The sequence below is a fragment of the Manis pentadactyla genome, chromosome 8, assembly GCF_030020395.1.
Source record: "Manis pentadactyla isolate mManPen7 chromosome 8, mManPen7.hap1, whole genome shotgun sequence".
Taxonomy (NCBI): Eukaryota; Metazoa; Chordata; class Mammalia; order Pholidota; family Manidae; genus Manis; species Manis pentadactyla.
The window spans coordinates 139,844,357-139,871,086 of NC_080026.1; the positions used below are offsets into that span (position 1 = coordinate 139,844,357).

The 26,730-nt window shown below is 64.2% G+C and overlaps 1 protein-coding gene across 4 annotated transcripts; it reads left to right on the forward strand.

The window, feature by feature from the left end:
* The first annotated feature begins 2,539 nt into the window (after positions 1-2,539).
* On the forward strand, positions 2,540-24,801 carry PWWP2B (PWWP domain containing 2B). 4 transcript variants are annotated; one of them, XM_036923527.2, is made up of 3 exons: positions 2,540-2,673; positions 12,434-14,074; positions 23,852-24,801. In XM_036923527.2, exon 2 carries the CDS (start codon positions 12,537-12,539, stop codon positions 14,055-14,057), a length of 1,521 nt encoding a protein of 506 aa, XP_036779422.2. In that variant the 5' UTR covers positions 2,540-2,673; positions 12,434-12,536; the 3' UTR covers positions 14,058-14,074; positions 23,852-24,801. The 4 variants fall into 4 exon arrangements, with proteins under 4 accessions (XP_036779422.2, XP_036779398.2, XP_036779407.2 ...); XM_036923503.2 differs by lacking the exon at positions 2,540-2,673 and adding an exon at positions 3,555-3,718 and having other exon boundaries at positions 23,852-24,798; XM_036923512.2 differs by lacking the exons at positions 2,540-2,673; positions 23,852-24,801 and adding exons at positions 3,555-3,718; positions 16,106-16,339.
* The last annotated feature ends 1,929 nt before the right edge of the window (positions 24,802-26,730 follow it).

Below are 26,730 nucleotides of genomic sequence, written 5' to 3' on the forward strand. Positions count from 1 at the left end.
TGTCTCCCATGCTCCCGGGTTGCATCTCAGCGTGGCTGCCCCGCCTATCAGTCTACTTGCTGGAGGTGAGTTGAAAGACCCTTCCCTCAGCTCTGCAAGTCTGGAGGGTGCCTCCTCGAAGACCCACTCCAGCCATGTCCGCCCCCACCTCCGCCGGCACCACTGTGGCCCCTCAGCTGCCCTTTGGGGAGACATGCATGCTTTTCTGCGCTTCCATGTGTACGACTTCATTTCTGTGAGGCAGGCAGGCCTTAGTACTGTGACTCTGCATCAGGCCATTTCACGCCATGCCTCCTCATGCAGAGATTGATGAGGAACATTGCCAACCTTGGACTCTAAGGAGAGCTCAAGTAGTTTGAATCGACACCTCCCCCCGACACTGGGACACAGAGGGCCTGCCACACACCAAGTAACCAGAGCGCCGGACGCACCCCGAGCCTTGGGTGCAGGGTTGCCGTGTGCAGGGAGAAGCTGAGATACTCGCTACGACCCACGCCACCCCGGGATGCTCTGCATTTTGTTCTCCTTGTCAAGAGAACAGGCTTATTTTGAGGAAGAAACAGAGAACGCCACAGATCAACTGTTTTGAAACTAAAGCAGTTATTTGGGGAAGAGATTCCTCACCCTGAAAATGTTACTGCTCAGATGCCTGCGACTGCGCAGCGTCTTGGATCCGGGCCTGATGGGGATCCAGGCCACTGCTGAGAGCCACCCTGCTCACAGAGGCTGCCCCAGCTTCTCTGCCAAGGACACGGGTGGGCACAGCTCTCTGCAAGCCCCGGCCTCTGTGGGGCCCTTCGGCACCAACACTGGCCAAGGTGTGGGTGCTACACAGGGATGTGGCACAAGGCTTGAGGGTCCCACTACTGCCCCTGTTAGGGATAACAGTGTGTGTGTGTGGGGGGGGTGGCATGCTAATGGTGGTGGTGGTGACTGGTGGCATCAGCCCTATAAACCCTTACAGGGCACGCCAGGCCAAGGCTGAGTGCTGGTAGGCCTGACAGGGGCTGTGGGACCTGTGGCAAGGAGCAAAGGCTTTAGGGGCAAAGTCCAGAGACCTAGAGAGAAGACTCCTGGCCCAGGCCTCCCTCAGCAGGGTCCCCCACAGGGCCTCCCCAGGCAGCCACCCTCAGCCCTGACTGCCCAGGACCTGCTGGGCCTGCCTGATGGGGCAAGGTTGGCCTTTGACGGGGACACTCAGGGAACACTGGGTCAGGAGGCAGCAGCAATGGGGGTCAGCACCCGGGACCCCTCTGAAGGACATCTGCATTTTAATCAGCAACTCTGGAAACAGGAATGGTGGTGAGGAAGCCACTGGGGAGCGGGAGCAGGTGAGTGGGCTGGGAGTAATGCACCTGCTGGGGAGGCCCTAGACAGCCACCTGTCAATCTGCTGGTCCCCCTTTTAAAACCCTAGAGCACACTAGAGAATGGGTTTTTACAGTTTCCAAGCTCACTTAGAAAGCACAGCACACAGTGGGCTGGGGCAGAGCCCGGGGGATGGGGCAGGGTGCCCCTTCTCACTCGTTCCCACCCCTCTCCCCTCTGGGACCCCTGCCTGGCACTAGGGAGCTGCAGGTGGGTCTGCGGCCCTCAGGTCCCTCTGGGGGCCACCCCGCACACACAGTCCCAGCAGGCTCCACCTCCCCTCAGCCTGGCCCCTCCCACAGCCCGGCATCCTCAGGTACCGCTGTCTTCCCACCCCAGACTGCTCCAGCTGACATCTGGGAATTACCCAGAAGCCTGCCTTCCTCACCACAACCTGGTGCCTCTCTGTGCCCCCAACCCCGTGCCCCGGGCACCAGCACCTCAGCCCTGCACACCGCATTGACCAGATTTCCCCTGCGGGCCCCTCCTCCCTGCGTCACTCAAGTATCACCCTCCAGGGCATTTTTTCTAGATACCCCATCCACACAGACCCTGTGCGCACACTGACACAACCCCACCGGTAACATCCCCACCAGCCTGGGAGCTGACACCCCCACAAGCTGGTCCACACGGTGTCCCCAATGCCAAGGAAGGACAGTGCCCAGTATGCATTGGGGTGCCCTGGCTCCCATGCTGAGCCCAGGTTAGCCCTGGCCAGCCCTCCTCGCCCAGTGCCAGCAGGGGTCCCTGTTGCCTGTGTCCCTGCTCCAAATCAGCCCCACCCAGCTCTGGAGGGGGAGGCTACAAAGGCCTGTGGGTGCAGACAGTAGGCAGGTTCCAGGGCCAAGCGGTCACGGGGAGGGGCAGCTGACCCTGGAGGGGTGGCCACTGAGGTGCCTGAAGCCTCTTGGTGGGGTCCCTCACTCCGCGGGGGGACCCCAGCTCTCTAGAGCACAGGCACTCTCTCAGCCGGCAGGCCTCTCTCCCCAGCCCTGTAAAATTGAAATTGGGGTGATAGGGCAGTGCGAGGTCCCCGCGGGCCCCCAGCTCCGCCCTGGCTCCTCTTGGCCGGCTCGCCGCCTGCGCGGCCGCGGGAGGGCGAGGACGCGCTGCGCCGTGGCCGCCAGAACTGTCCCCGCGGCGCCAGGGGCGTCGGCCGCGGCGCAGGTCCAAGCCCGGCGAGCGAGGGGCGGGCCGGCGGCGGCGTCCGGTTGTCAGGACAACCGGGCTGCAGGCCAGCCTTCGCTGCCAAGCCAGGCGCAGCTGGCCTGGCTTAGGGGGCCGCCTGCGCCGCGCTCGGGGCAAGGTCACTGCAACAGGCGGAGCCCCGAGGACCACTGGCTACGGGGTCCCTGGCGGGTGCAGGAGGCGCAACTTTTCCTGGGCTGGAGGCGCACGGGGCAAGGTCCGGGTGGGGGTCCCAGGACCGCTGGGCGTCTCCACCTCCCACTGCCCCCAGCGGGCTGGCTGCGCGCGCCGGAGAGCCCCGCTGTCGCTCGGGGAAGGCGGTCCTTTCCCTGGTAAAGCGGCCGCGTGGCGCCCCAGCCCGTCCCGCCGGCGGGGTCGTATAGTACCCGCTGTTCCCCTGGCGACCTGGGGGCACCCTCCCCAATCCTGGTGCGGGTCACCCCCGGGCACACAGGGCAGCTCTGAGCCAGGCGCGCGCCCTCATGACGCCCAGGGAGGCGCCGGACATATGGTGTCGCCAAGTGAAACTGGGCCGCTGCGGCGCACCAGCCGCTGCCTCCCCTGCTCCCCGCGTCCCCTCGGCCCGCCCCAACCCGCTCCCTGCTCGCGCCGCCGGGACTTCGCGCAGTGCCCAGGAGGTCACTGGGCGCCAGACCCCGAGGCTGGGGTCTCACGGTGCGGGGAGCAGGGGGCGAGGCAGGCCCCGGGCGGGAGGGAGGGGCCCTAAGCAGCGGCCAGGGAAGCGTCCCCGCCGCCCTGCGCTCCCGCCCTCGGGGCCTTTCCGCGGACGCTTGCGATCCGCGGAGCCCGGAGGTGGACGCCTCCGCGCCCAGCCCCGGACGGGCCCCGCTGCAGCCCGCGTCCGTGCGCCACGGCCCCCGGGGAGCGGCGCCGGCGGGGCACCCCGCGCCCCCTCCCGCGCGCCCCAGGCCCGCACCGGCGGCCGCCCCGAGCGGAGCTTTGTGACGTCAGGCGGCCGGCGGGCGGCGTCACGCGCGGGCTGACCCGGCGGCGGCGGGCGGGGCGGGGGCGCGGAGCATGGAGCCGCGGGCCGGCTGCCGGCTGCCCGCGCGGGTGGAGCAGGTCGTCAACGGCGCGCTGCTGGTCACCGTGAGCTGCGGCGGGCGCAGCTTCGCCGGGATCCTGCTGGACTGCACGAAAAAGTGAGCGGGGCGGGGGCGCCGGCCCGGGACCCCCCCTCCCCCCCGCGCGGGCCCGCGGCCCGGCCCGGCCCCAGGGAGGGGGCGCCCGCTTTCGGTTTCCCCGAGCCCGGGTTTCAGGGCGCGCGAGCGCTGCCGCCGCTCGGGGGCTGGAGTGGCCCTAAAAGTCGCCGAGACTTTCCGGAGCGGGAGGCCGCGGGGGGCGCCAAGTGGGAGCCCGGGTCCCGACTCCCGCGCCGCGTGCCGCCGGCTCCCCGAACTCCGCACGTCTGCCATAATTCATGCACTTTTCTTTGTTCAGACGCACTATTGAATTAGGCTGTTTTCAGAATTGTCATCCGGTGGCGGCGGGGGGCGTGGGGTCAGAGGAGCGCCGGATTTGGCCTGCCAGTTACTCACGAAGGGGGGGCACCCTGTCTAGTATCACAGGTCCCCAGGCTCCCAGGAGCGACTCGGGCTGAGGTTGGAACTGGTGACAAGCAGTTGTGTCCGGCGGGAGGGGGTGGGGGGGTTTGAACAGTTTTAAGTGCAGGGGCCCCGGGAGCGCGCAGGGGTGAGAAGGTCCAAGCTGTGGAGCTGGGCTGGGCGACTGGCTTCTCTGCTGGAGGGGCCCGCGGGCAGGGCCCGGGGGCAGACACCGCCTGCGATGCACCTGGCCGCTGCAGGCACTCCTGCAGCAGGGAAGGGTCTCCTGGATACAGTGTCACATGGTAGTGAGCCGTGCGCAGATAAGTGATTAGGCATTAATCAGGCACTAATGTCTTACTGCTCCTGCTGGGCCTGATTTTGAAATTGGGAGCCGTGAGCAGCTACCCTTGCAGAGACCCAACTTTTCCCCTCTGCGGAGCCCAGACTGTGCTGTGGTGGTGAGCATGTGGCAGGTGGACCATCACCCTTGCATTTACCCTGCTGGCATGATCTCGTCATTAAATATGCCAGAAGCCATTTACGCACAAGTCATGTGATTGAACATATGGCCTCCCGGGTGAGGCGCCTCGCTCACGCTGGCTACTGCAGAGTGCTTGGTGAAGCCAGGTGACACCTTGGGGCTGCAGCACAGTCACCTGGGAGCTGCCAAGCCTGTACTGGGGTGGCCGAGGTCCCCTGCCACCAATGGCCCCTGCTTCCTCCCCAGGCAGGGCGGCCGGCCTGGGCCTGTTCCTGCTCCCGGTATGTGCAGGGCGGCATTCCTTCCTTCCTCGGAGAGGGCCACTGGCAGCAGAGGTTCCCCCGCCTCCTGTTTTCTAAGCCCCCTGACTCAGGACGAGGGAGGCTGCAGGCCCCGACTTGTGGCTGGGGGTGTCCACAGCGTCTTCAGCCTCCCCTCCTTCCTCTCTGCCTCTCCCCAGGCCTCTGGCTAATCTGGTTTGGAGATCACTTTCTGCAACCCCTTCCTCACCCCTTGTCAAAGAAAGCAAGCAGGCAGGCTGGGGTTCCCAGCATGGGAACTGATGGCTGCAGGGCGGGTGGGTGTCAGCCCTGCCGTAGCCACGTTCTGCTGTAACCAGAGCCACCCGGAGCCAGGAGCTGGGCCTCGGCGGGCTCAGCTCTCTGCAGCTCTGTCTGGCTGGAGTTGGCCTCTTGCCCTGTGGAGAATCTGAAAATAAAAATCTGGCCTCCCCCAGCCCCTCCACCCTCCAGGGCCTGCTCCTGAAGCTGACCCCCACCCCCGCCTTTGCTTGTCACCGAGGTTTCCCCTGACGGCAGCTCTCTGCCCATAATGTTCGGTGTTGTGATGCTCGAGTTTACAGCCTGCTTGTCAGGCAGGTTCCAGAGGTAGCTTTCAACCTGTCCTGGGTACTTTGGGCAGCTGGGATCTGGCCTCAGGCCCCAGGGTCCACAGCACTGACCTGCCTGCCCAGGGGCCGGGTTCTCCTTGCTGCCTGCCTGCCCTCAGGACCAGTCAGTGGAGGCCCCGACTGGTGTGAGTCCTTGGGCCCCAGAGGAGCCGAGTTGTGCTGGGTCTGTTCAGGGCAGCAGCTGGGCATTGCCCATAAAGTTGTGTGCCGGCAGCTTCCCAGGCCCACATGCAGACCTGCAGGCCTGGGAGCCCTGCACAGTGACAGACGGGCAGTGCCTGCAGACACACAGGGAGCGCTGGTCACATGGGTCATGTTTTTCCTGGAGCAGGCCCAGCAACCAGCATCAATCACTGCTGGGAAACTGGGAGGGGGCAGCCCCTTCCTTGGAGGTGGGTTCGCAGAGGGGAAGGGAGCTCTCTGGCGGGATGAGGTCTCAGCAGGGGCATGGAGCTGCCGGGCCAGCTGCTGGGCTCATCCCTTGAGTCCGGAACCTACTGTTGATCTGAAGCAAGTTTCTCAGCTGCTCTGACAGCCTGCCCGCTCACGCAGTCATATACGTTCATTGAGCACCTACTGTGTGCCAGCACGTGGGCTAAGCCCCAGGTGCCCTGCTGGGAGCAGCCTTCCCAGCATCTCCATAGGCCAGGATTCCTTCTGATGCAGTAATGGCGCTGGCAGCCCAGGCCTGCCCTGCCCCGGCTGCTCTGGCTCTCCAGGCTGGGCACAGGCTGGCATGGGCATGGCTTTGTGGGTGCTGCAGGGTTATACCCCTGCTTGAGGGCCTCAGTGGTGTGGTGCCTGCTGAGGGGTGGCCCAAGGACAGGACAGGCTCACAGCAATGAAGAGACAGTGGGTGTGAGGACCAGTGGGACTTCTGGCCTTGACCTCTGAGCTGGCGTTTCTCGAGCTTCCCTGACTGTGAGTCACCCAGAGGGCCATTACCATGCAAGACTCCTGGGCCCCCTCACCGACAGGTCGGAGCATGGGCCTCTGTGGGGTGGGTGGGTCCTGGGATGGTTCACTGCACAGACAAGGGGGACACCTGGCCCAGGCCTCCCTGGGCACATCCTCCCTGCCCTTGGGGGGCTAGAGGGACCGAGAGCAAGGTGCCCATCTGTCACAGGGCTGCACAACCAGCAGCCAGTGGGCAGACCCTGCCCAGGGAGGCCTGGCTGGCATGCCTGCTCTCTGGAACTTCTGCAAGGAAGGACATGGCCGGGAGGTGCGGGCTGAGGCCTGGCCTTGTGCTGCTGAGGAGCCCTTGGGGGCTTAGAGGGTGCAGGCGGCTGAGTGTTGTTGGGATGATTCTGACTGATGAGTATTAAACCGTTGAGTTCAGGACACTGGGGCCAGCTGTGGTGGCCTGGCCCCACGGCTCTCCTTGAAGACCCCTGCCCAGAGAGGCAGGCTCCCATGTGTGACCTTGCACGAGGGCCACTCTGGGCTCCATTTCCCCTGCCAACTGGTTTTCCCCGACTCCCGGAGCAGAGATGGACCCGGAGGCCTTTGGGCTGCCGCAGGCCTAGCAAGCCTGCGCGGGCCCCTCCCTCTGGGCTGCAGCCCTGCGGCCATCTGTCTGCAGGCCTGTGAGAGAGGGAGGCTGCTGTGTATTTTCTAAACCACCTTAGGGCGTAGAGCCTGGCTGCAGGGAGGCCTCACTGCCCGCACTCAGGCCTGCCCCGGGCCACAGGCTTCTGCCGACAGGTGCTGGCTACGGCTTCTGGGGGCACCTGGCCCTGGGCTTTGGACCCCTGGGACATCTCTGTTCTGGGAGCCACATTTTCTCACCTCTTTGCCAGACACCATGGTGGCCTGTCCCGTGGAAATGTGAGGAAGGGAGGTACAGGGCAGATGTGGACCTGGCTGGGGTCAGAGGCCACAGCTCGCACCACAGCCTCCCGGACCCTGAGTGTGCAGGGCGGGAAGGCTGCAGGCAGGCCGGTCAATGGGCGAGACCCCAGGGACGCGGGCAGCCAGGGCTCGGCCACTGTTGCCTCACTGAGGCCTGCGGGCCACTTCTCTTTGGGCCAGGTGTCTGCCAGGTGGCTGGGCCTCGCCCCAGACAGGGTGGGCGGTGACCCTGGGGATTCTGCCGCCTCTTCCTTTGGGGACAAAACTTTTTGCTTTCGGGTCTGACCCCCACTAGGGCCTCCTGGTCTCCCCAGCCCTCCCTCAGAGCGGAGGCTCCCGCCGCTCCCCCAGCTCCCGAGGACGCCATGCTCGTTTGCTGCTGGGCCCCTCCGTTTTCTGTGTGGAGATGTTGGCTGGCCTGGCACTCTGTCGAGGTCGAGGCTGGGCCAGGCCCTGGCCCCCCTGTGAGCCACCCCATCCCCAGCGTCCTCCTCCTGCACCCTCGGCCCAGGTGGCCCAGCAAGTCCCGGCAGACCCTCAGCGCAGCAGAGAGCGGAGCAGTGGCGGCCCTGGGCCCTCACCCTCGTACCGGCAGGCTGTCTCTCTGGGCCACCACGGCCCCATGGAGTCACCTGTGGGGTATTGCCTCCATCCCTGGGCACAGGCCAGTGCGGGCACAGCTTGGCCTCCTGGGGGGCCGGGCCCTGCAGGCAAACCTCAGACCCCAGGGGTGCCACCCTGTGTGCCCTGGGGTCCAGTTGGGGTAGCCCCACTGGGGACGGGTTGCTGAGGTCCTCCTGGAGAGGTCCTGGACGCGGCAGAGCTGTGGGACGGCCCCCCCAGCCCGCTCTGTTCCCTGGCCTCTCGCAGCCTTGCTCGTCCGTCCCTGAGATGGGACTGGCCATGCTGTGTGCCTCGTGGGGCTGCTTGAAGGGCCTGGGGAGCGAGCTGTCCCGCTGGCCGCTGTTTACCCACCAGGCAGCCATGGGTGTGGCCTGGGCAGGGCAGCAGCGCTGGGGAGGAAGTATGGCTCCCTCGGTGTCAGCGTCACGGGGCTGCGGCCACCGTCTGAGAGGGCCACCCAGGCCAGGGCCCCGTGGGCTGAGGGCGCACGCCCACCAGGGCCGGGCAGGCCTGTGGTCCTGGCCTGGGCGCTGTGCAAAGCTGAGGCTGCTTCCTGTTTGATGTGCCAGCACGGGGAGGGGTCGGCTGCCAGCCCTAGCCTGCATCTGAAGGGTCCAAGCCCGGCCCACCCAGGGGCCCACAGCCTAGGGCTCTGGCTCAGGTCAGGGCCTGGGTCTCTGGCCAACGGCACTGTGATCATCCTAAACATGCAGACACCCCTCATGCCGTGAACTGGGCAAAGCCCCCCTGGACTCCGGGGTGGTACTGCGCCCCCCACTGCGCTGCGGGAGCCCACCCTGTGAGTGGAGGGGAGAGACTGCCAAGCCCCCCTCCTGCCCATCCCCTGGGGCCACTGGCCAAGGGTGGCAGTCTCACAGGAGACTCCTGGAGGGGAGATAAGTTTGGGTTGTGAGGGCAACAGGGAGGGATCTTCCTGGGGCCCTGGTGTTGGGGTCCCTGGGCCCAGCTGGCAGAAGGGGCTCTGCAGCAGCCCAGGCAGGCTGGTATGGGGCACCAGCAAGTGTGTTGGGAGTGGGGAGAAGGGGAGCCCCGGGGAGGAGTGTGGGCTGGGACCAAGTGGGGTGACAGCACAGGGCCTGGGAGGGGTTGTCTGGGGTACAGATGAAGGGGAGAGTGTCAGAGTGAACCCCTGGTTCATGGCCTGGGTACCTGTGAAGATGGGCAATAAGTGGGCTTTGGGGCAGGCCTCGGGGTCGACTCTTCAGGCCCCAGATGTATGTATCCTCCCTGGTCTGTGGGAACCCCCTAGAGAATGGGCGACCCTGACCCGTGGGACCAACCCTCTATGGACCCTCTGGTGTGAAAGACCCCCTGGTCTGTGGACCCCTGGTGTCTGGACACCCTGCTCTGGGGGCCCTGCTGCAGGGCTGCTCTCTGAACCCCAGAGCCCTCACTGTGCCCCTTGCCTCGTGCCACAGGGTGTTGGTTGGGGTGCCGTTTGTTCCTCGCCCTTGGCTGGGTTGCCCTCCCTGTGGAGGGGCCAGCCTGCCTGGGTGACTCGGGCCATCCAGGCGCTGCTGCCAGGGTCGAGTCTGCCCCTTGGAGGACCCCGTGGGGGCTCTGCTCTACCACCACCCCTAGCTGTCCCCTCTGCCAGGGCACCACTGTTCCCTGGGGTTGGCCCCTGGCATCTCTTCTCTGCTCGCTGTGCTCCTTTAATTTGAGGCCCCTTTATGGGGCGCCCTGAGTTGTATGGACGGGCTCCTGGTACCCCCCCAGTGGCGGGGCAGTAAGTGGGCTGCCCTGAGACAGGGTGTTGTGTGCATGCGTGCGCATGAATGTGTGTGCACAGGCTCAGTGTGAGCACATGGGTTCAGTGCTAGGGTTCTTAGCCTTTCTAAACGAATGAACCAGATGCTGATTTCAGCGTGGGCTCTGGCCTGGGGACTCATGGTGACGTTTGGTGACACACCAGCCTGTCACGACCCCAGGAGGGTCAGGGGTCAGCCTGGGCAGGGCCTTACCTCCCACACCTGTGCTCTGCAGACTTCTACAGAGGACTGGACAGCGACTATTTTAGTTCTGGTGGTCAAGTGGCACCTGTCTCAGTGACTCCGCAGCCCTGAGGAGCGGGAGGCAGAAGGGGTGGTCCTCAGGCAAGCTCGTGGCTGTGCACCATGACACCTGGCTTCTGGGACAGGTGGTGCTAATTTGGCCCTAGGGCCATGGGCTGGTGAGGGGGCCTTTTTCCCAGTTAAGGGTATGGTCCTGGGCTGCTTTCCCACCCCTGTCCCCCAAGTCTAGCCCATCCTGGCATGGACACCATGTGGTGCCCGTGTTCGGAGGCTGGCGCAGGAGCGGTAAGGTACATGTGCGGTGCTCGGCTGGCATGCCGCAGGTGGCCAGCCCTTATGGAGATGGCTGGCGCTGGCCTGCTGGGATGGGGCATGTGGCTGTGGGGGCCACAGTGGGTGCCGGTCGGTGGAGTGGCGGTCCTCCCAGCGAGCGAGCCGTGTAGTCACACGCCCAGTGGGGGGGGGAGGGGAGGCTGGAAGCGGGGCTCCCTGAGGCCGTCCCCTCACCCAGAGCAGAATCCCACCTGAGGGAGCCAGGCCTCCTGCTGCTGCCGCAGGGCAGGATGCTTCCTTCCGGGCTGGGCCCCTCCCTGCTCCTCCCTGGGTCACTCAGGGTTACAGGTTACAGGTCAGCCCTCTGGACAAGCAGAGGGCAGGAGCGTCTGCCCAGTGGCAGGTGGCGTGGCTCTATTTGCTGGACTTTCTGGGCACTGGAGAGAACACGAGTCCCTCCCCACCCGGCAACTTGACAGATTCAGAGGAGGTGGCCTCAAGTAGAGGGAACTCATCTTGATTGGATAAAGGAAAAAATTGTTTCTTGAGTTGAAAATTGGGCAGTGTCCTCGTGGCAGACATGTCCCCATGTTTGTTAATTTCATCGACACAATGACAGTAAGGACCTTCAGGGAGGTGGCAGCCCCTGCGCCAGCCCTGTCCACGTGGTCCTCCCTGCTGGACCTGCAGCCACGCTTTCCGTGGGACCTGCACCCGTCCCTGGCCTGGCCACGTCCCTGGTGCGCTCCCATCCCAGGGTGGGGATGAGCCGCCACGGGGCTGTGGTGCTCAGGATGTGCCGCAGGCCGTGAGGTCGTGGGGGTGCGCCCCTCTTAGCATCCCTGGATTCTTGCTGAGAACAGTCAGTGGAGACATCGTTTGGAAATTGAAACAGAAAAGCTCATTGATTCCTCGCTCTGATCAAGTTAGACGAGAAAGGGAAGGTCCAGGTGAGCCACAGTCGAAACGTTGCTTCTCATAACGTGGCTGAAAGTCTATTTTTGTTCTTAAAAAATAGCGCTTTTGGCTAAAGCAGTCTTACAAGTTGAATCACATTTGTTTAAAAGTTGTGTGTTCACTGGTGAAGAAAGCTGTAGGCCGTTCGGGCTTGTGTCTGGTCATCTGGAGCACGGAGACCGTCTCCGGCACGAGTAGCTTGCTGGCGTCGCAGGGCCTGGGCCTCCTGACGGCGTGGCCGTCAGGCCTGGGGGTGGCTGTCCACTCAGGAAGGTGCCGGCCCACGAGCTTTCAACCACAGACCCGACACATCTTGAGTGCCCGCACGTCGAGGGAGGCTGCCTGGCGCAGTGCTTCCCAGAGAGAGAGCAGGCCTCTAGCGTGGGCACGTGCCAGCCGCGGAGCCCGGGGGGCCAGCCGCACTGCGTGGCCCCCGCTGTGGGTCCTTGTGAGGCCTGGGCCTCCTGCCATCTTGTGTCCTCTTCCCGTGGGTCATGTGCTCTTGTTGGAGTCACTTGGCCACCCAGCCCTGGAGTGTGGATCCTGAGGGGAGGGCCTGGGTGCCAGGCAGGGAGAGTGTCCTTCCCTGTCACCGAGGGCCAGGGCATGAACCACACCCCTGCCTGAGGGCAGTGGTGACCCTTGGGGCCGACCGGGCATTCAGGAGGGGTGGGCTCACTCCCAAGCCCAGGGCTGTGGTGTGGCGCTGGCCCTTGCCCTTCCCTGGCGGCGGATTCTGGGGCTGTGGCCCCCACCCCAGACATGGAAGGCTCCTGGGGCCGGGGGGCCTGCAACTGGGGACCCTCTGGGGCCACCCTTGGGGTCCTTCCTCTGGGGGTGCTTCCCTCACGAGGCCTGTGAGCCTCAGGGTCGGGTCACGTCTTGGTAGACTGCCCCCTCGGGCTTCCTGGCCCCACGCCTGTACTCACATGCCTTTGTTGCCACGAGCTGAGATGTGGACACTCAGGGCCTGTCAGACCTGAGACGTGGCCTCGATGCCAGTGCATGACCTCACCATGTACCCTTCACTGGGTGCCTCACATGGCATGTGCTTCAGGGCATTGCCTCTGTGTAAAGCCCAGAGACCCATGCAGGTACTTCGGGCTTGCGCCAGCAGCCCAGCTCCTGCCAGGCCCTCCCCTGCTGACTGCCCCTTTCTGTCTCCCCACTGCCAGGTCTGGCCTCTTCGGCCTCCCATCAGCTCCGCTGGCCCAGCCCAAGGACGCCCCTGTCAACGGCTGCCATGGCCTGGCCCCAGCAGAGGGGGACACAGAGGCGATGCGGCCGGGGCTGGGGCCCCCGCTGCCTCCCTGTGGGGACCAGCCCCTCGAGACTGTGGGCCCCGAGACGCCCCCAGCCCTCGTGCCACTGCTGGCCCCCGGAAGCTTGCCTCCGTTCCCGCCGTACTTCGAAGGCGCCCCTTTCCCTCCCCCGCTCTGGCTGAGAAACACGTACCAGCAGTGGGTGCCGCAGCCACCGCCCAGGACCATCAAGAGGACTCGGCGACGCCTGACCCGCAACCGGGACCCGGGCCGACTGGCCCTGAGCCCCATCCGCCTGCGGCCGCGCCAAGTACTCTGCGAGAAGTGCAAGAGCACCCTGAGTCCCCCGGAAGCCAGCCCCGGGACCCCGGCCCCCCGGCCCCGTAGGAGCCCTGGCCCCCTCGGGGAGGCCTGCAGGCCCGAGGGCCCGCAGGGCAGAGGCAACTTGGCGGCCGAGGCGGCTGCAAGGAGGGGCAAGAGGGATCGGCCGGACGGGGACAGGGCCCGGGTGCCCAGGAGCCCGGCCATCAAGATCTCATACAGCACCCCGCAAGGCACAGGCGAGGTGGTGGAGATCCCCTCCCGTGTGCACGGCTCCCTGGAGCCCTTCTGTCCCCCGCGGGCCCTGCACAGCAGCGGCCAGGACCCTGCGGTCCCGAGGGACAGGCCACCCGGCGGGCCCTCTGCCTCCATCCCAAAGCTGAAGCTGGCGCGGCCTGGGCCCCCGGGCGCCGACCTGCCGCCCCCCAAGATCCGCCTGAAACCCCGCCACCTGGGGGCTGGTGAGCGGGAGCCGGTCTACAGGGCTGAGCTGGTGGAGGAGCTCAATGGCCGCAGGCGAGGCCCCCGGGCCAGCTCGCCCGGCGTCCTTGCCGACGGCGCCCACAGCGGGCTGGTGGACTTGTCTTCCGGGAGTTCTGGCGAGGACGACAGCGTCAGGAGGTGCCCCCAGGGCACACGTGGGAGCGACAGCCTGGCTTTCCTCACCACCTGCCCTCGGACGGAGATGGATCGTGCCAGTGAGTCAGTGTGGAGCAGCGACAGCCTCGACGAGTCCAGATCGACCAGCTCAGAAGTCACGTCACTGGACACGTGTGACCTCTTGTCTGGTGACGGGGTGTCTGCTCCGTCCTTGTCCAGGGACACCCAGCAGACAGTCCCGCCACTCACAGTCAGGCTGCACACACAGAGCGTCTCCAAGTGTGTCACAGAGGACGGAAGGACGGTGGCCGTGGGGGATGTCGTGTGGGGCAAGATCCATGGTTTCCCTTGGTGGCCAGCGCGTGTCCTTGACATCAGCCTCAGCCAGAAGGAGGACGGGGAGCCCTCTTGGCAAGAGGCAAAAGTCTCATGGTTTGGTTCTCCAACTACATCATTCTTGTCTGTTTCAAAACTCTCCCCTTTCTCTGAATTTTTCAAACTGAGATTTAACCGTAAGAAGAGGGGGTTGTATCGGAGAGCCATCACAGAGGCCGCAGATGCCGTGCGACACGCGGCCCCGGAAATAAGGCAGCTCTTAACCCAGTTTGAAACATAACGCAGTGCCTGAACCAGGTGAGTGTGTGCATAGAGGGCGACCCCTCCTGGGCCCTGTGAGCTGGCATCACACTGTGGCCGCCCCTCGGCTCTGGGCCCTCAGCTGGCTGGCTCGCTGCTCCCAAAGGGGCCATGGAGAAGGTCAGCTGCCCCTTGGCTGCATCCTTAGCCTTGCAACTGGCAGAAGAGGGAAGCAGGCCAGGGTTCAGAATGGGCTGGTTTGCGTCTTGAAGCTATCTGAAGTGCCACGAATGCCCTCCTTACCCTCTTACCAGCTTCTTGGAGAAAAGGACACGTTTTAAAGCACACGGTCTTGATGGGGGGCACAGAGCGGGGCTTCCTGTCTGGTTACTCACTCTGAGGGAATGTGCCACCCCCTACCCCTGCTCACAGTGCTGCCAGGACCCTGAGCTGGCCGCACGGCACAAGGCCACCAAGCCACCTGCCCATGGCTGTGGCCCCCACCCCCCTGCTGCGGCCTGCATGGGCAGCTCTCCGGCCCAGGTACCCCAGACTCTGGAGGTGACCCTGGGGTCTGTCCCTGGGCTGGGTCACTACCTCCATCTCTCCCAGGAGAACTTCGTGGGATTCTAGCCACAGACCTTTGAGGGGGCCTGAAGGGCGATCCCTCCGTGGGGTTGGGGCATCACCATGTGGCACGCCTACGGTCACCACGTGGGGTGGGCATCGCCTCGTGGGGTTGGGGGTCACCGCGTGGCATGTGTCATGGAGTTATCAGGAGACAGCTGAGGCCCGGCCACATGCTTCCCCAGCGGAGAGTGGGCAGATGCTGGCAGGATCTCTGGCAGCTGCCACCGGGTCTGGGCCTGGGCAGCAGGGTGTGCCCACCCGGGAGCTGGCCCTGCTGGCAGCTCTGTGCAGGGCCAGCTGCCCTCCCTCTCCTCCCTGTGGTGCAGTGCAGGCCCTGGGGCCCCCGAGGTGTCCCCCCACTGGTGTCCTGCAGGGCTCTTTCCCCGGGTCTGTGGCCCCGTGCATGGTGCACAGACACGGGATGGGTGGGGGTGGGCCGTGCACGCATGGGTGGTCCTGCACCCCGCTGGCCTCTGCCAAGGGGTCTCTGTGACCTTCAGGTGGCTGGTCAGCCTGGCCCGCCGGACCTCAGCAGGGCGGGGGTGTGGCTGAGGGAGGAGTCGTGGGGCCCTGTGTGCCGCCTGCGTGGGCCCTGGGACTGGGAGGCACTGACGCAGGCCTGTCTGGGCAGGGGTCCCCGCCAGGCCCTGGAGGCCTTGCCCTGCCCCTGCCCCTCGGTTCCGCCTGAGTCCAGGCACCTCCCGCCAGCTCTGGGCCTTCCTGCTGGGCGTGGGCATGGCGATGCTGTGGCACGACCAAGCCAGTGAGGGTCTCTGTGAGGGCAACCTGTGGGGAGGGTGGCCGGCTCACCTGAGGGGGAGGGTCCAGAGAAATGCCAGACCCCAGGCACTGACATCCCAGCGCTTCTCCCTGCTGTGGGCTGGCTTAGCCGGCAATGCCTGGCTGCAGCCGTGCCCTGGCCTGGGCACAGCTGCAGGGCTCTACCTGTCTGTGTTCTGCGCCACCCCCAGCCCAGCCCCCCTGCTCCCACGGCCATCCGTGACCCGGTACAGAGGGCGGGAGCCTCCCCACAACCCTTCTGTGTGTGCTGTGGGCCCATGTGAGCAAGGGGGTGGGCCAGTGCTCAGAGTGACCTGCAGCTCCCCGCTCATGGTGGGCAGCTACAGGGACACTGAGTGTCCCCAGCATCAGCCCTGAGGAAACTCATGCCCTGGGGACCCATTGTGGCCTGGCTGGCAGGAAGCCCCAGGCAGGGAGAATGGAGCCCAGTGGTTCAGGGCTGACTGTTTCCGGAAGCAAGAGGAAGAATGTCACCAGACAGGTCTGCCCTGCAGGGGCCCGTGCCCACACACTGGCCTCTTCTCCATTCCCACCTTCCTGAGGCTGCGGCCCAGCCGCCCCAGGGGGCATGGAGCCGGGAGTGTGGGGTACTGGGCCGTTTGGGTGCCAGAGCACAAAGTGGTTTCACCTGTTTGGTTTTTGTTTTTGTTTTTTGAGCATTGAAGACTGTGATCAGAGGTCTGTGCCAGCCGGCGTTGGAGAGCTGGGGCCTCCTGCTCTGGGGGTTTGGCACTGTCCTAGTGACAAGTTTGTCCCAAAGTGTCAGTGCCACTGTGGGGGTGCATGGCTGCTTGTAACTCCGGGGAGAGGAAATCCCAGGACAAAATGCCTCTAAAACCAAAATCAGTCAAAGGGAGAAATAAAGTTTAAAAGCCATTTATTGCTTACAAACTGCAGTCCTGGCCCTCTCTCTTTCCTGCTCTGGCAGAAGCAAAACTGGCCCCCCGCTGCCCCTCTACTTCTGGGGTTCAGATACGCCCTCGTTGGCCCAGGTAATTACCCACTGATATGGAGATGAACTTCTCCCCACCCCTGAGGACTAAAGCGAGGCGAGATATTCTGGAACTATTACAGTTCTGCCCACAGTGTTCCTCTCCAGGGAGCCCTGCCCACCAGGGCAGGCACAGGGCCACCGGCTGTGTCCTGGCCAGTCGCTTCGCTCAGCCCGGCACGCCGCGGTCTGGAGCCTGTCTGCCTGTCTGTGTCCTGGGACAGCAGCACACGCCTTCGGGCTGGGTGGAGAGAAGTGACCCCGAGGGCTTGTTGATCGCCTGCCAGCAGGCCTTTGGAGGTGGCCCTGCACCCTGTGTGTCATCCTGCAGGCTGTTCCAGAGGCCCCTCTTACGGCCCCCACCCTGGGCAGGCAGGACCCTGCAGGAGGGCGGGTGTGGGAGGCACGGGCTGCACTCCAGAGGGTGGGGGACAGGCACCCTCACCCTGCCTGCAGGGCTGCTCAGGGGCCTTGCTGGCCAGCGGGTATGGACGCCACAGGATCCGACTTGGCCAGACCTGCCCTGCAGGTGGGACCCAGCACCCTGAGGGTGCGGGGCTGGCCCCCCAACCTGACAGGTGATGGAGACGCCTCCTGGGGTACATGAGCCCCAGGGCCTCTTCCCCACAGACACATGATCACATCCTTCTTCCCTCCCCAGTCCACCCACCCACCTGCTCACAGAGGGCCAAGTGCTCCACTGGATGAGGGACAAAAGGGTGTGCAGAGTCACTGACGCCCTTGCCCTGTGAATCACAGTCCCCAAATCCATGTGTAATCACGCATGGGAACGTGCTGAGAAGGGATGAGGGCCTCATGGCACAGCATCTGGCAAGGAAGCTGACCTGGACCGGGGGTCCAGGAAGGCTTCCTGGGCAAGGTGGCACATGGCTGAGAGCAGAACAGTGAACTAATCATGAGCTGACAGGGTTGGGGGGTGAGTGTCCTGGGCAGAAGGAGTCCATGAACTGGGGCCTGTGGCAGAAGAAAGCCAGGCCTATTCCAAGATGTGGGGGAAGGAGGCTAACGGGCTGGTGGTGGCCTTGTCCTGGGCAAGGGCCACCATTGGAGAATTATAAGCAGAGGGCTGAGTGGTCCTGTTTGTGCCGGGAAGGCCCCCGGCTGCGGGGATGGGTGTGCAACGGGGCCCGGGAGGCTGGATGGATGTCCAACAGGACACAGGCTTAAAGCAAGACTGGGTGGGTCGGTCAAAGGGCAAGGAGGGAAGACAGGGTGCCAGGCCCAGAGGCCTGGGGAGACAGGTGGGCATGATGGGTGTCAGCTCCCGGCACTTGTGGACACCTGTGGCGCTCACTACTGGGAGAGTGGGTCCAGCTGGCTGGGGTCTGGGTGACAGCATCTTGTCTGGGAGGCATCTTGGGGTCCGGTGCTCAGAGGAGCAGAGGGGCTGGGGTCACAGACCTGTGGAATAACCTAGGTGAGGACGATGCCATGGGGTGGGGTTTAGGGCACGAAGGGGCCCATGGGATGGCTGCCAAGGGGCAGGAGGCCCAGAGCTGCAGACAGAGGTGGCCAGAGGTGTGAGGCCTGGGGGCCCGGAAAAGAGGGCTGGGTGGAGAGTGGGCAGCGCTGGCCAGGTCTGTGGGGAGGTGAGGGCTTGCACAGATGGGCCGAGGCCCTGCCCGGCCTCAGGGAGAGGACAGGTGGCAAGGGACAGTCACCGGGGACACAGTCATTGGAAGTCCACCCCAAGGACCCAGGCGCTGGGGCCCAGGAGCCCCGGTGTGCTGTGCTCTGAGCCCGGCCCCCGCCGGGGGAGCTGAGGCCTGGGCTGGGGCCATGGAACCTCCCTGGCGTGGGGAGGGCAACTCCCCACAGACTCCCGGCCTCTCGGGCCAGTGGGAAGTTCAGAGGCTCCATGTGAACCGGAAGATGTGAACCGGAAGGTCCCCAGGGCTGGCGCACAGCTCCCGTGGAACCGAGGGGGCCCAGCCCTTCCCTGCGCCTGCGGGGCCGGTCTGCTGGCAGGCAGGGACCTTTGCGGGCTCACCCAGCAGAGCACGCCGCCCCTCTGGGGGGCAGCTGGGGGTGGGCTTTCCCGCCCCTCCTTGGGGTCTGCCCCTCCTCTGTATCAGCATCCTGTGGCCGTTCTCACAGATGCCCACATGCTGGATGGCTGGAAATAACAGAAGTTTATTCTTATGGTTCTGGGGTCTGGAAGCCCAAAGTCAAGGTGTCTACAGGGTCCTGCTCCCTCCGGGGACTCCAGGGGCCCCCCTCCCACCGCTGGGACCCGGGGGCTGCAGGCTTCCTGCGCGCGCAGTCTCTGCCTCCGTGGTCATGTGGCCCCGCCTCTTCTGTGTCAACTCCCTAGGCCTCCCTTGCCTAAGGACCCCGTGATGTGGGCCACCCGGGTAGCCCAGCATGACCACTCATCTTAAACTCTCTGGTGTAACCACACCTGCAACCTCTTTTCCATAGAAGGTGGCATTCCCTTGTTCCAGGGGTTGGGACCGATGTCTTCGGGGGCACCCGTCACCCTCTGCTCCCTGGAAGCTGCATGCCGCCAGCTAGCCTGTTCTTCCAACTCTAAATAAAACTGTTCTTGTGCTTCTGAAGATGGGTTTTTCAGCTGACTTCTCGAGGTGCTCGTTGAGAACTCAGGTCCTCTGTGAAGGTTGTAATTATTTTGTTCCAGAAGGAAACCAAGGCCTGTAATTCCAAGCCTGCTGCGGAGGCTCAGGCCCTATCCCACCTCCCAGCTCCTGGCAGCGCCTTGTGCATCAGCAGGGGCTGGGCGGCCAGGAGGGGGCGGCCAGCGAGGGGATCAGGTGCCCAGGGCTTCAGGCGGCCCCCTGCCTGCCTGTGCCTTCCCGGCCAAGTGCTGTCCCTTCCCCTGGCCAGATGCCTTACAGTCAGGTCACATATAAAGTGTTGAAATATTTAACATACCCTCATCACATATGTAACATGTAACATTGTCGAGTATCTAATATGCAGAGTGCATATTGTATCCATACTTGTTTCAGAATGACGATCCCAGGAGCCTTACCTGGGCCATTAGTGGGGACGTTCCAGGGCTTCCTTGCAGGTTTCTGTCCCTGGGGTCTGGCCTTCTGGGGTATATGTCAAATAGTTTCAAAGTCATTGAGATAATTCCTCTCTCTGGGTTGTCCTGGCTGCAAACACAGTAGGGTCATTATTCCATGTGACTTTCCATTTTAGGGCCTCATCACCAGCGGGAGGGGGGCTGTGTCACCCACCTCACAGGTCGGGGGGAGACTGGCCCCCAGGGAGGCACAGAGCCCGGGTTTGCACGCAGGCTGGGCTCCCCACCGTGTGTCCAGCACCCCAGGAGCTGCTGCGTGGCCCCATGCTGGCCTGAGAGCCTGACGCCAGCCACGTGTCCCCCACGTCTCTGGCATGGTGGGCAAGGGCAGAGGCTTTCCAGCTATAGCTGGACAGTGATCAGAGGGGGAGCAGCCCAGAGGAGAGTCCTGCCAGCACAGCTGGGCAGGTTGGTGTCTGCCCCTGCCCGTCCCTGGGTTAGCAGCCTGGAGCAGGTGCCTCCACACCTGGTCTACAGACCCTGCATACCACAAGGCCTGCCGGGGGTTTCTGGGTGCTGTTAGCACTTCCCCAACCCTGACCCAAGCCTTCAGCGGGCAGAGAGGGACCACTGGTTGGGAGATGGGGCTGCCTGGGCCTCTGGACCAGGATGTCCAAGCCACCTGCAGGTGCTCTGCATACCCTGAGAACTTTGCTTCAAACAACGACCTTCCAACCTCCATCCTGGAGGAGCTGGCGCCCTGGGAACTATCCATGTCCTGTGGGCAAACCTGTGGCCCTGACCTGAAGGCCTCTGGCTGGTGTGTGTGAATTCCTGCAGGGCACAGGGCTGTACCCCACTTCACTGACCTCAGCGACTGTGCCTGGACCAGGGTCTCCACCAGACCCGGTGCAGCATGGATGCATGTGGCAAAAGGAGCCCTGGGGTCAGAGCAGGGGACACAGGGGCCAGTTCTGCCCAGGTCAGTATCCAGCAGCCATGACCAAGGCCACATTGGTTTCAGCAGGGTTGAGGGAATGGCTGTGCCTTTAATTCCACCAGGAGCCAAGTCAGCAGAGCTCCATGTGGCCTGTGGGGCACCACATAGTACCGGGCTTGTGGGGTGGACAGGGGGGCCACAGGCCCGGGGCTGAGCAGGGGTGGCTGCTGTGTGGCAGAGCAACTGGCGGCAGATGCACGGGAGCCAGGTCGTGTTGGGGGACGCCTGCTTGGCTGCTGGGGGCCCTGCACATGCTCTCTGCTTAAGACAGTGGACATTGGCAATCCCAGGCCAGCAGCCACCTGCTTTGGTCTGTTTTGGGACACCTGGTGGCTCTCACTTCAGACAGCGGTCACTTTGTGTCGTCGCTCAGGGGTGGCACCCTGTCATCATCCTGGGGGAGCCGGGATGCAGGCCATGGTGGTTCTGCATTAAGAGCAGCTGGTCACCACCCTGGGGCGGGCTCTGGCTGGCACCCACTGTCCCTCCCACCTGGTGCTCACACAGCCCAGATCCTGTGCAGGGTGAGAGTCCTCCTGTCACCTCCCATCTTCTCAACAAGCCCCTGGCCTGGGGACCCAGTCTCCAGGTGCCAGTGACCTGGGTGGGGCAGAGCAGCCTCAGCTGACCTCTGAGACCAGGCCCTGCTGGTCTCTGGGCCCAGTGGGGCACTCCTGGAGGGGACCACTGCTCCCAGGAGGTCCTGGGCCAGCAAGGGGCTGGCAGGGAGGGCTGTCAGCCCTGCAGATAGGTGGTCTGGCCTGCTGGGACCTGGGGTACTGGGCGAGGCAGGCAGAGCCCTGTTGGGAGATACCCAGGAGGTCTGCACCCCCAAAGCGTGGGCCCAGAGGGAGGCGGGATGTGGAGCCATCCATGGATGTGAGGGCAGCAGAGGGGTCTCAGGCCAGGCCTAGGCTGAGCGTCATGGGGACACCGTTTGAGGGAAGAAGGACTCTGTTGGGAAATGGCTGAGGGAGGCAATGAGGAAGCTTCGCTGGGCAGTTGAATTGGTTCCTGGCCAGTGGGGGCCTCTCTGCCTCGGAATCCCTGGGGAAGTGGCCCCTGGCAATTGTTTGCAACTTCCCCGGGGTGGGAGGGACAGAGGTGCTGAGATGTCCTGGGGGGCCGCTCAGGCTGACATGGCCAAGGATCAGGGACCTCTCTGCCCAGAGGGATGGTGCCCCGGACACCCCACAGTCACAGGGTGGCTGTCCTGGAGGCCATGGAGGGAGCAGGAGGGCGAGAGGGCAGCGTCGTCCCACTCGGAGGCACTGCCCCTGGCTACTCAGGGGAAGGTGCGGGAAGAAGTCCGATTTCTAAGAACACGTCCTTGCAGAGGCCCAGCTGACCAGCATGCCGGCCGCCGAGGGCTCCCCCACCTGGGGAGGCTTGCCTTCTACAGAGACTGCTTCGGGCTTGTCCTGCCTCTCTCCCTTGAGGGCGCAGGGCGGGTCCTGGGGCCTGCTGGCCGGCCCCCGCCAGGTGCAAGTGGACAGGGCTGGGCCCGTGCAGGGGAGCCGGGGGCCAGCAGCTGGGTGGGAGGGCAGATGTTTGGGCTTCTCTGTGCAGATCTGCGTCCTGGATGTGATGAGATGTGAATGATGTCATACTTCTCAGCGTAGTCGGGTGCTGCTGAACATGAGTTCTTGTCATTTAATTTTTATTTGGACCAGTGTTATACATACATTCAAATTTTAAAAGTTCCCTAGTGGTACAAAGTGTATGATAAAAGAATTTATCTCCATATTCCTAAATGGTGCACTTACCTGCTGTTTCTTGTTAAGTGATTTTTCAATGTAGGCATTATTTATGGACTCTTTTTCTAAGGAAGATATAGATTTTGCAATCTTAGAAGCCCCCAGTCCTCTGCCACACATACACGCAGACACGATTCTTGGCCCAATCAAATTCAGTCTTGATAATGAAAACTGCGCTTTGCCATGTAGATAATTGTGAGTTTATTTTTCGACCCCGTTCTCAGCAGAGCTGAGTTGGCCTCCCTTTTCAGCCGGTCAGTCTTACGCTCTGACCACCACTGATCCCAGCTCAGTGGAATCAGAATCTCCTGGAGCCTTCAGGCACCGCAGGCATTTCAGTTCACCAGCTGTCCGAACAAACCTCCCCAAACCTCAGCTCGGAACAATGCAGGTCTGTTTCCCACAATTCTGGGCTCCTGGGCTTCCTCGCCTGCCTGAGGCCTCGGCTGGGGCGGTCGGGGCAGGCAGGTGGCCCCCCAGACACACACACCGTGTCACAAGCTCGTTCACGCACACGTGGTTCACAATGCCCCCCCACGTGGTGGGCTGTGCTCCCTCTGGGTGCCGTGGCTCGAGGTGCTTGGGGTTCGTCGCAGGGGCACACGGCTTCCTTGAGCACAGGCCCAAGTGGCAGCTGTCCCGGGGCTGAGCCGGGAACCGGCGCAGCGTCACCTCTGCCCCTCGTGTGGTCCCCGGGTCACGGTGGGCGCACCTCCCCCTCGGTGGAAGGAGCGGGACCCTGGGCCCCTGCCCGCCGGCTCCTGGGCTGTGTGACTGTCCACCTGCCCGTCTCCCTCCACCCGCTGACCCGTGGTAGGCAGAGCCCTGCAGGAGAACACTTCCCCTGGCTTACTGGGTTCGAGCAGCTGCCCTCCCTGAAAGCCCGCTGCTTTCTTTGTGTGGGGTGTGGGGGCTGCTGAGACCTTGGGCCAAGGTGCCTGTCAGTCCCTGCAGCTAGGCCCACCCTCTTAGAAATGGCCACGCGGAGACGGGGGTGGTCAGGTGGGAGGAGGGCACACAGAGAGAAGCAGGGCTGAAGCCTGGGCTCCCCCCAACTTGGGAAAAGATTATTTTTTGAGAGTCTGTTCCCCACCTCCTGGGGGCCCCAAGCCAGGAGGGGATGATGGGGGGGTGCCGTTGGGGTTGGGGGCCGTGTCCATCCAGGGTCTTACGCTCAGGCGCTTTGTCAGCTATATGCTGGGTCCCTGTGCTGTGGGCCCTGGGACTCTGTGCGCAGCCATTAGCTTCCCCAGCACCCGGGCCACGAGCCATGGGAGGATCCAGACTGTAGCTGCCCCCACCCAGCACCCTGTGAGCATGAGGTGGAAGCCTGAGGTCCAGGCCCCTGAGCTGTCAGAGGTCCTGCTCCCTCCCCTGGCAGTTCAGGCCCTGTGGTAGGTGGGATGGGCATGGGTGGGGGCAGGGGTCTCCGGAGGCGCATGGGGCCTGCACGCCCTGGCACGGGCACAGGGGCGGCAGGGCTCCCAAGGTGGTGAGGCGGGGGTCCCTGGTGAGGCACGGAGCCTGAGGGACGTGGCTCGGAAGACCCGAGGCAGGGGCCCTGGTCCGGTGCTTGGACCCCAAGGGGCCCGTCCCCCAGCACTCAACCCTGTGGTAACCTCTGCCCCTTTCTGCTTCCCCCAAGGTCACCGATGATGAGGGCGTGGCAGTTCTGGGGCTTCGGCTTGGGGGTGTCCTCTGAGCTGCCCATTCCACACAAAGGACCCACATGCCTGCTGGCCAGCTGTGTGCCAGGCGGGCAGATGCCAGGAGAGCAGCAGGTGTGTGTGGCGCCGAGGACAGAGCCCCAGGAGCCCGCAGCTGCCCTCTGCTGAGTGTGTCTATTCTGACTCTGGCTTGTCTGGTTTGTGACGTTCCGGGAGCCCAGAGACATGGTTGCTGCTTCCACGCCTACCGGGGGCACAGGCAGCCACTGGATGTGGGCCCTGTGAGGAGCAGGGCCTGCAGCCTGGCATCCAGTGTCCTGAGGGCGGCCAGCCCTTGCTGTCAGCTCAGGGCCACCCTGCAGGCTTGCATGTGCGGGGTTCTTCCTACCCAGGCCCTCGGGCACGGGGTCTCTGTGCACTTGAGAATTGGGGAGCCCACCCCTGCCTTCCCGCCACATTCACCCCAGAGCTTGGGGCCCCCAGGTGCCCAGCACCCCTACTTGGGGCCACCCTGTCCCCAAAACACTGCTGGGAGTTACCTATTCTGCGTGGGGGTGGGGTTCTCACTTAGAAACCGGACTTAAATGCTGACAGGGAGAAGCCTGTCATTCGTCGTTTGTCGGGGCTGTTCCTTTTCCCCTTTTTGTCACTTTAAAGACCAAAAACATTCAGAGAGGAAAAGAAAGCACATTCTGCTCTTTCTTTGTTTAAATGTTAGACCAAGGGGAGTCTGCACTGTGATCAGGGGTGTGTGCCCTGCTGTGTGTCCGTCAGGTCCTGCAGGTGGGACGGACGCCGTATGGATGTCTTCCATGTCGAAGGGCGCCTCTGTCCCAGCCAGCGTGTGCGGGGGCTGGGGGTGCCCCAGGTCCTCTCCAAAACAGAAGAGGGGTCTCCCCTCCCTGGCAGTTCCTGTTGCTCAGGACCTGACTGGTGGGGGTAGGGCCAAGGGCACGGCTGTCCCGGTCCAGAAGCAGAAAGACCTCTTCCCTGACAGAATCTAACCGGAATAGAGCCCCGGAGGTTGGGGTTGGGGAGGGTGTGAGTCCAGGAGGGCGGAGCCGATGCTTTGGAGGAAGGGGAGCACGTGTTACGCTCAGCCTGTCTCTGCTCAGGAGCCCCTCCTGCCCGCTCCACGCCCCTCCTGCCCCCTCCCCGCCACTCCTGCCCCCTCCCCACCCCTGCCCAGGGAGTCTACGGTGCCAGCTCCCCAGCGTAGCTCCGGCAGGGCAGCCTGGCATCCATGTGCAGGCTGGAGGGGCTGTCCAGACCCTCTGTGCTCCTCGCTGCCCAGTGCTTCCCAGCCTCCAGCCTCCAGTCCACGGTGCAGGGAGACGTGGCGGCTGTGGGGCGATGCCAGGATTTGGGGAGGCAGTGCTGGACAGAGAGACAGGTGCTCTTGGTGCACCAGGCACCGCTCCCGGGAGAGACGATGCCTCCACCGGAGGGAGGGGACTCAGCCACAAGCAGCCCTGGCTGGGGAACCGTGTGGGAGGCCAGACAAACAGGCCCCGCCAGCATCAGCGCTGGACCACCTGTGGCCAGCGCCCCCCTAAAGGGCTGGCTGGTACCCCGCAGGCTGGAGCCTAGCCCGACATGACCCTCGGGCCTCTGGGCTCCCCAGCCCCTTGGCCATCCTGTTCCCAGTGACCTGATGCCAGCTAGTCCTGCCTGGGTCTGTTCCCCACCCGGGGCTTGGGCCCCCCGCCAGCCACGCCTCCAGCTTCCCGCTGGCCCAGACACAGCACTGCGCAGGCCACCCTGGGGACCCCTCCGGAGGGCGGCTAGGCCAGGAGCTGTGTGCAAGCAGAGTCCCCCCAGAGTCGGCCCGGCTCCCTCCGCACCCCACCGCCAGCTGGGGTGTGTGCGTTCCTGGCACGGAGGGGCAAACAGCAGTTCTAATCAAAGGGGAGGCAGCTTGTCACCCCTGGGTCCCTGTGACTGTTCCTCTGGGCACAAGTTACCCATGTCTCCCCGTTGGAATCTGCGGTGGCTCACACGGCGCCCACCCCAGGATGCCACGCCGAGCACTGGCCCCTCTGGCCTGGTTGCTGTCCAGCCCCTGGTGACATCGGAGTGCCCTTATGACTCCTGGAGCTCTGTGCTTGGCCCACCCAGCCAGAGGGCCCAGCGTGATGGCCGAGGGAGGGGGTGGGCTCCCGGGGAGTGGGTGCCGAGGGGGTGCTCAGTGGAGGAGGCAGGCCCGTGCCAGTTGAGAAGGGGCTGGGGAGGGGTCCTCTGTGCAGAATGGCCACCACAGCATGGCTTGGTGGGGGGCTGCTTGCCTCTTTCAAAGAGGTCCTATGTATGAGGTGGCGGGGGAGGGCAGCCTGAGGCTGGTGACATCAGAGGGGCCAGACGGGCAATCCTGGGGGCCCCCTGCTCCAGACGCTGGCCTCCCACAGGTCCCTCTGCAGGAGCTGGTCTGAGAACAGAGCTGGCTGCCCACATGCAGGCCATCCACCCCTGGCCCTCTGGGGAGAGAGCTCTGACCCCTTGGCCTTCAAGGGTGCTAGGTGGGGTGAATGTGGCCGCAGGAGCCAGCCGGATCTGGCGTGGTGCCTTCCTCAGACCTGCATGCCCGAGAGGGTGGGCAGGAGCCCTGCCGTGGCCCCTTTGGTCTGCACCCCGAGGGGCCCTGCAGACGCCCAGCCATGACTGGACCCTGCAGCAGCCAGACCTCCTGGTCCCGGGTTCCTGCTCCCCACAGGTCGCCTTCCTCTGGGCCTGTTGGAGACCCTCCAGCCACGTGGCCCATCTCTGCCAAGCCCCCAGGTAGAGTGTTGGTAGAGGGGTACAGCCAGGGTGGCCGGGCTCCTGCCTGATGCGCGGGGGTGACAGCATCATTTCAGACATC

Bases quoted from the DNA above. Each gene is read 5' to 3' on its own strand.
- PWWP2B (XM_036923503.2), top strand. From the start codon at position 3,594: ATGGAGCCGCGGGCCGGCTGCCGGCTGCCCGCGCGGGTGGAGCAGGTC. The intron at 3,719-12,433 runs GTGAGCGGGGCG...CCCCACTGCCAG, and splicing joins CTGCTGGACTGCACGAAAAA to GTCTGGCCTCTTCGGCCTCC.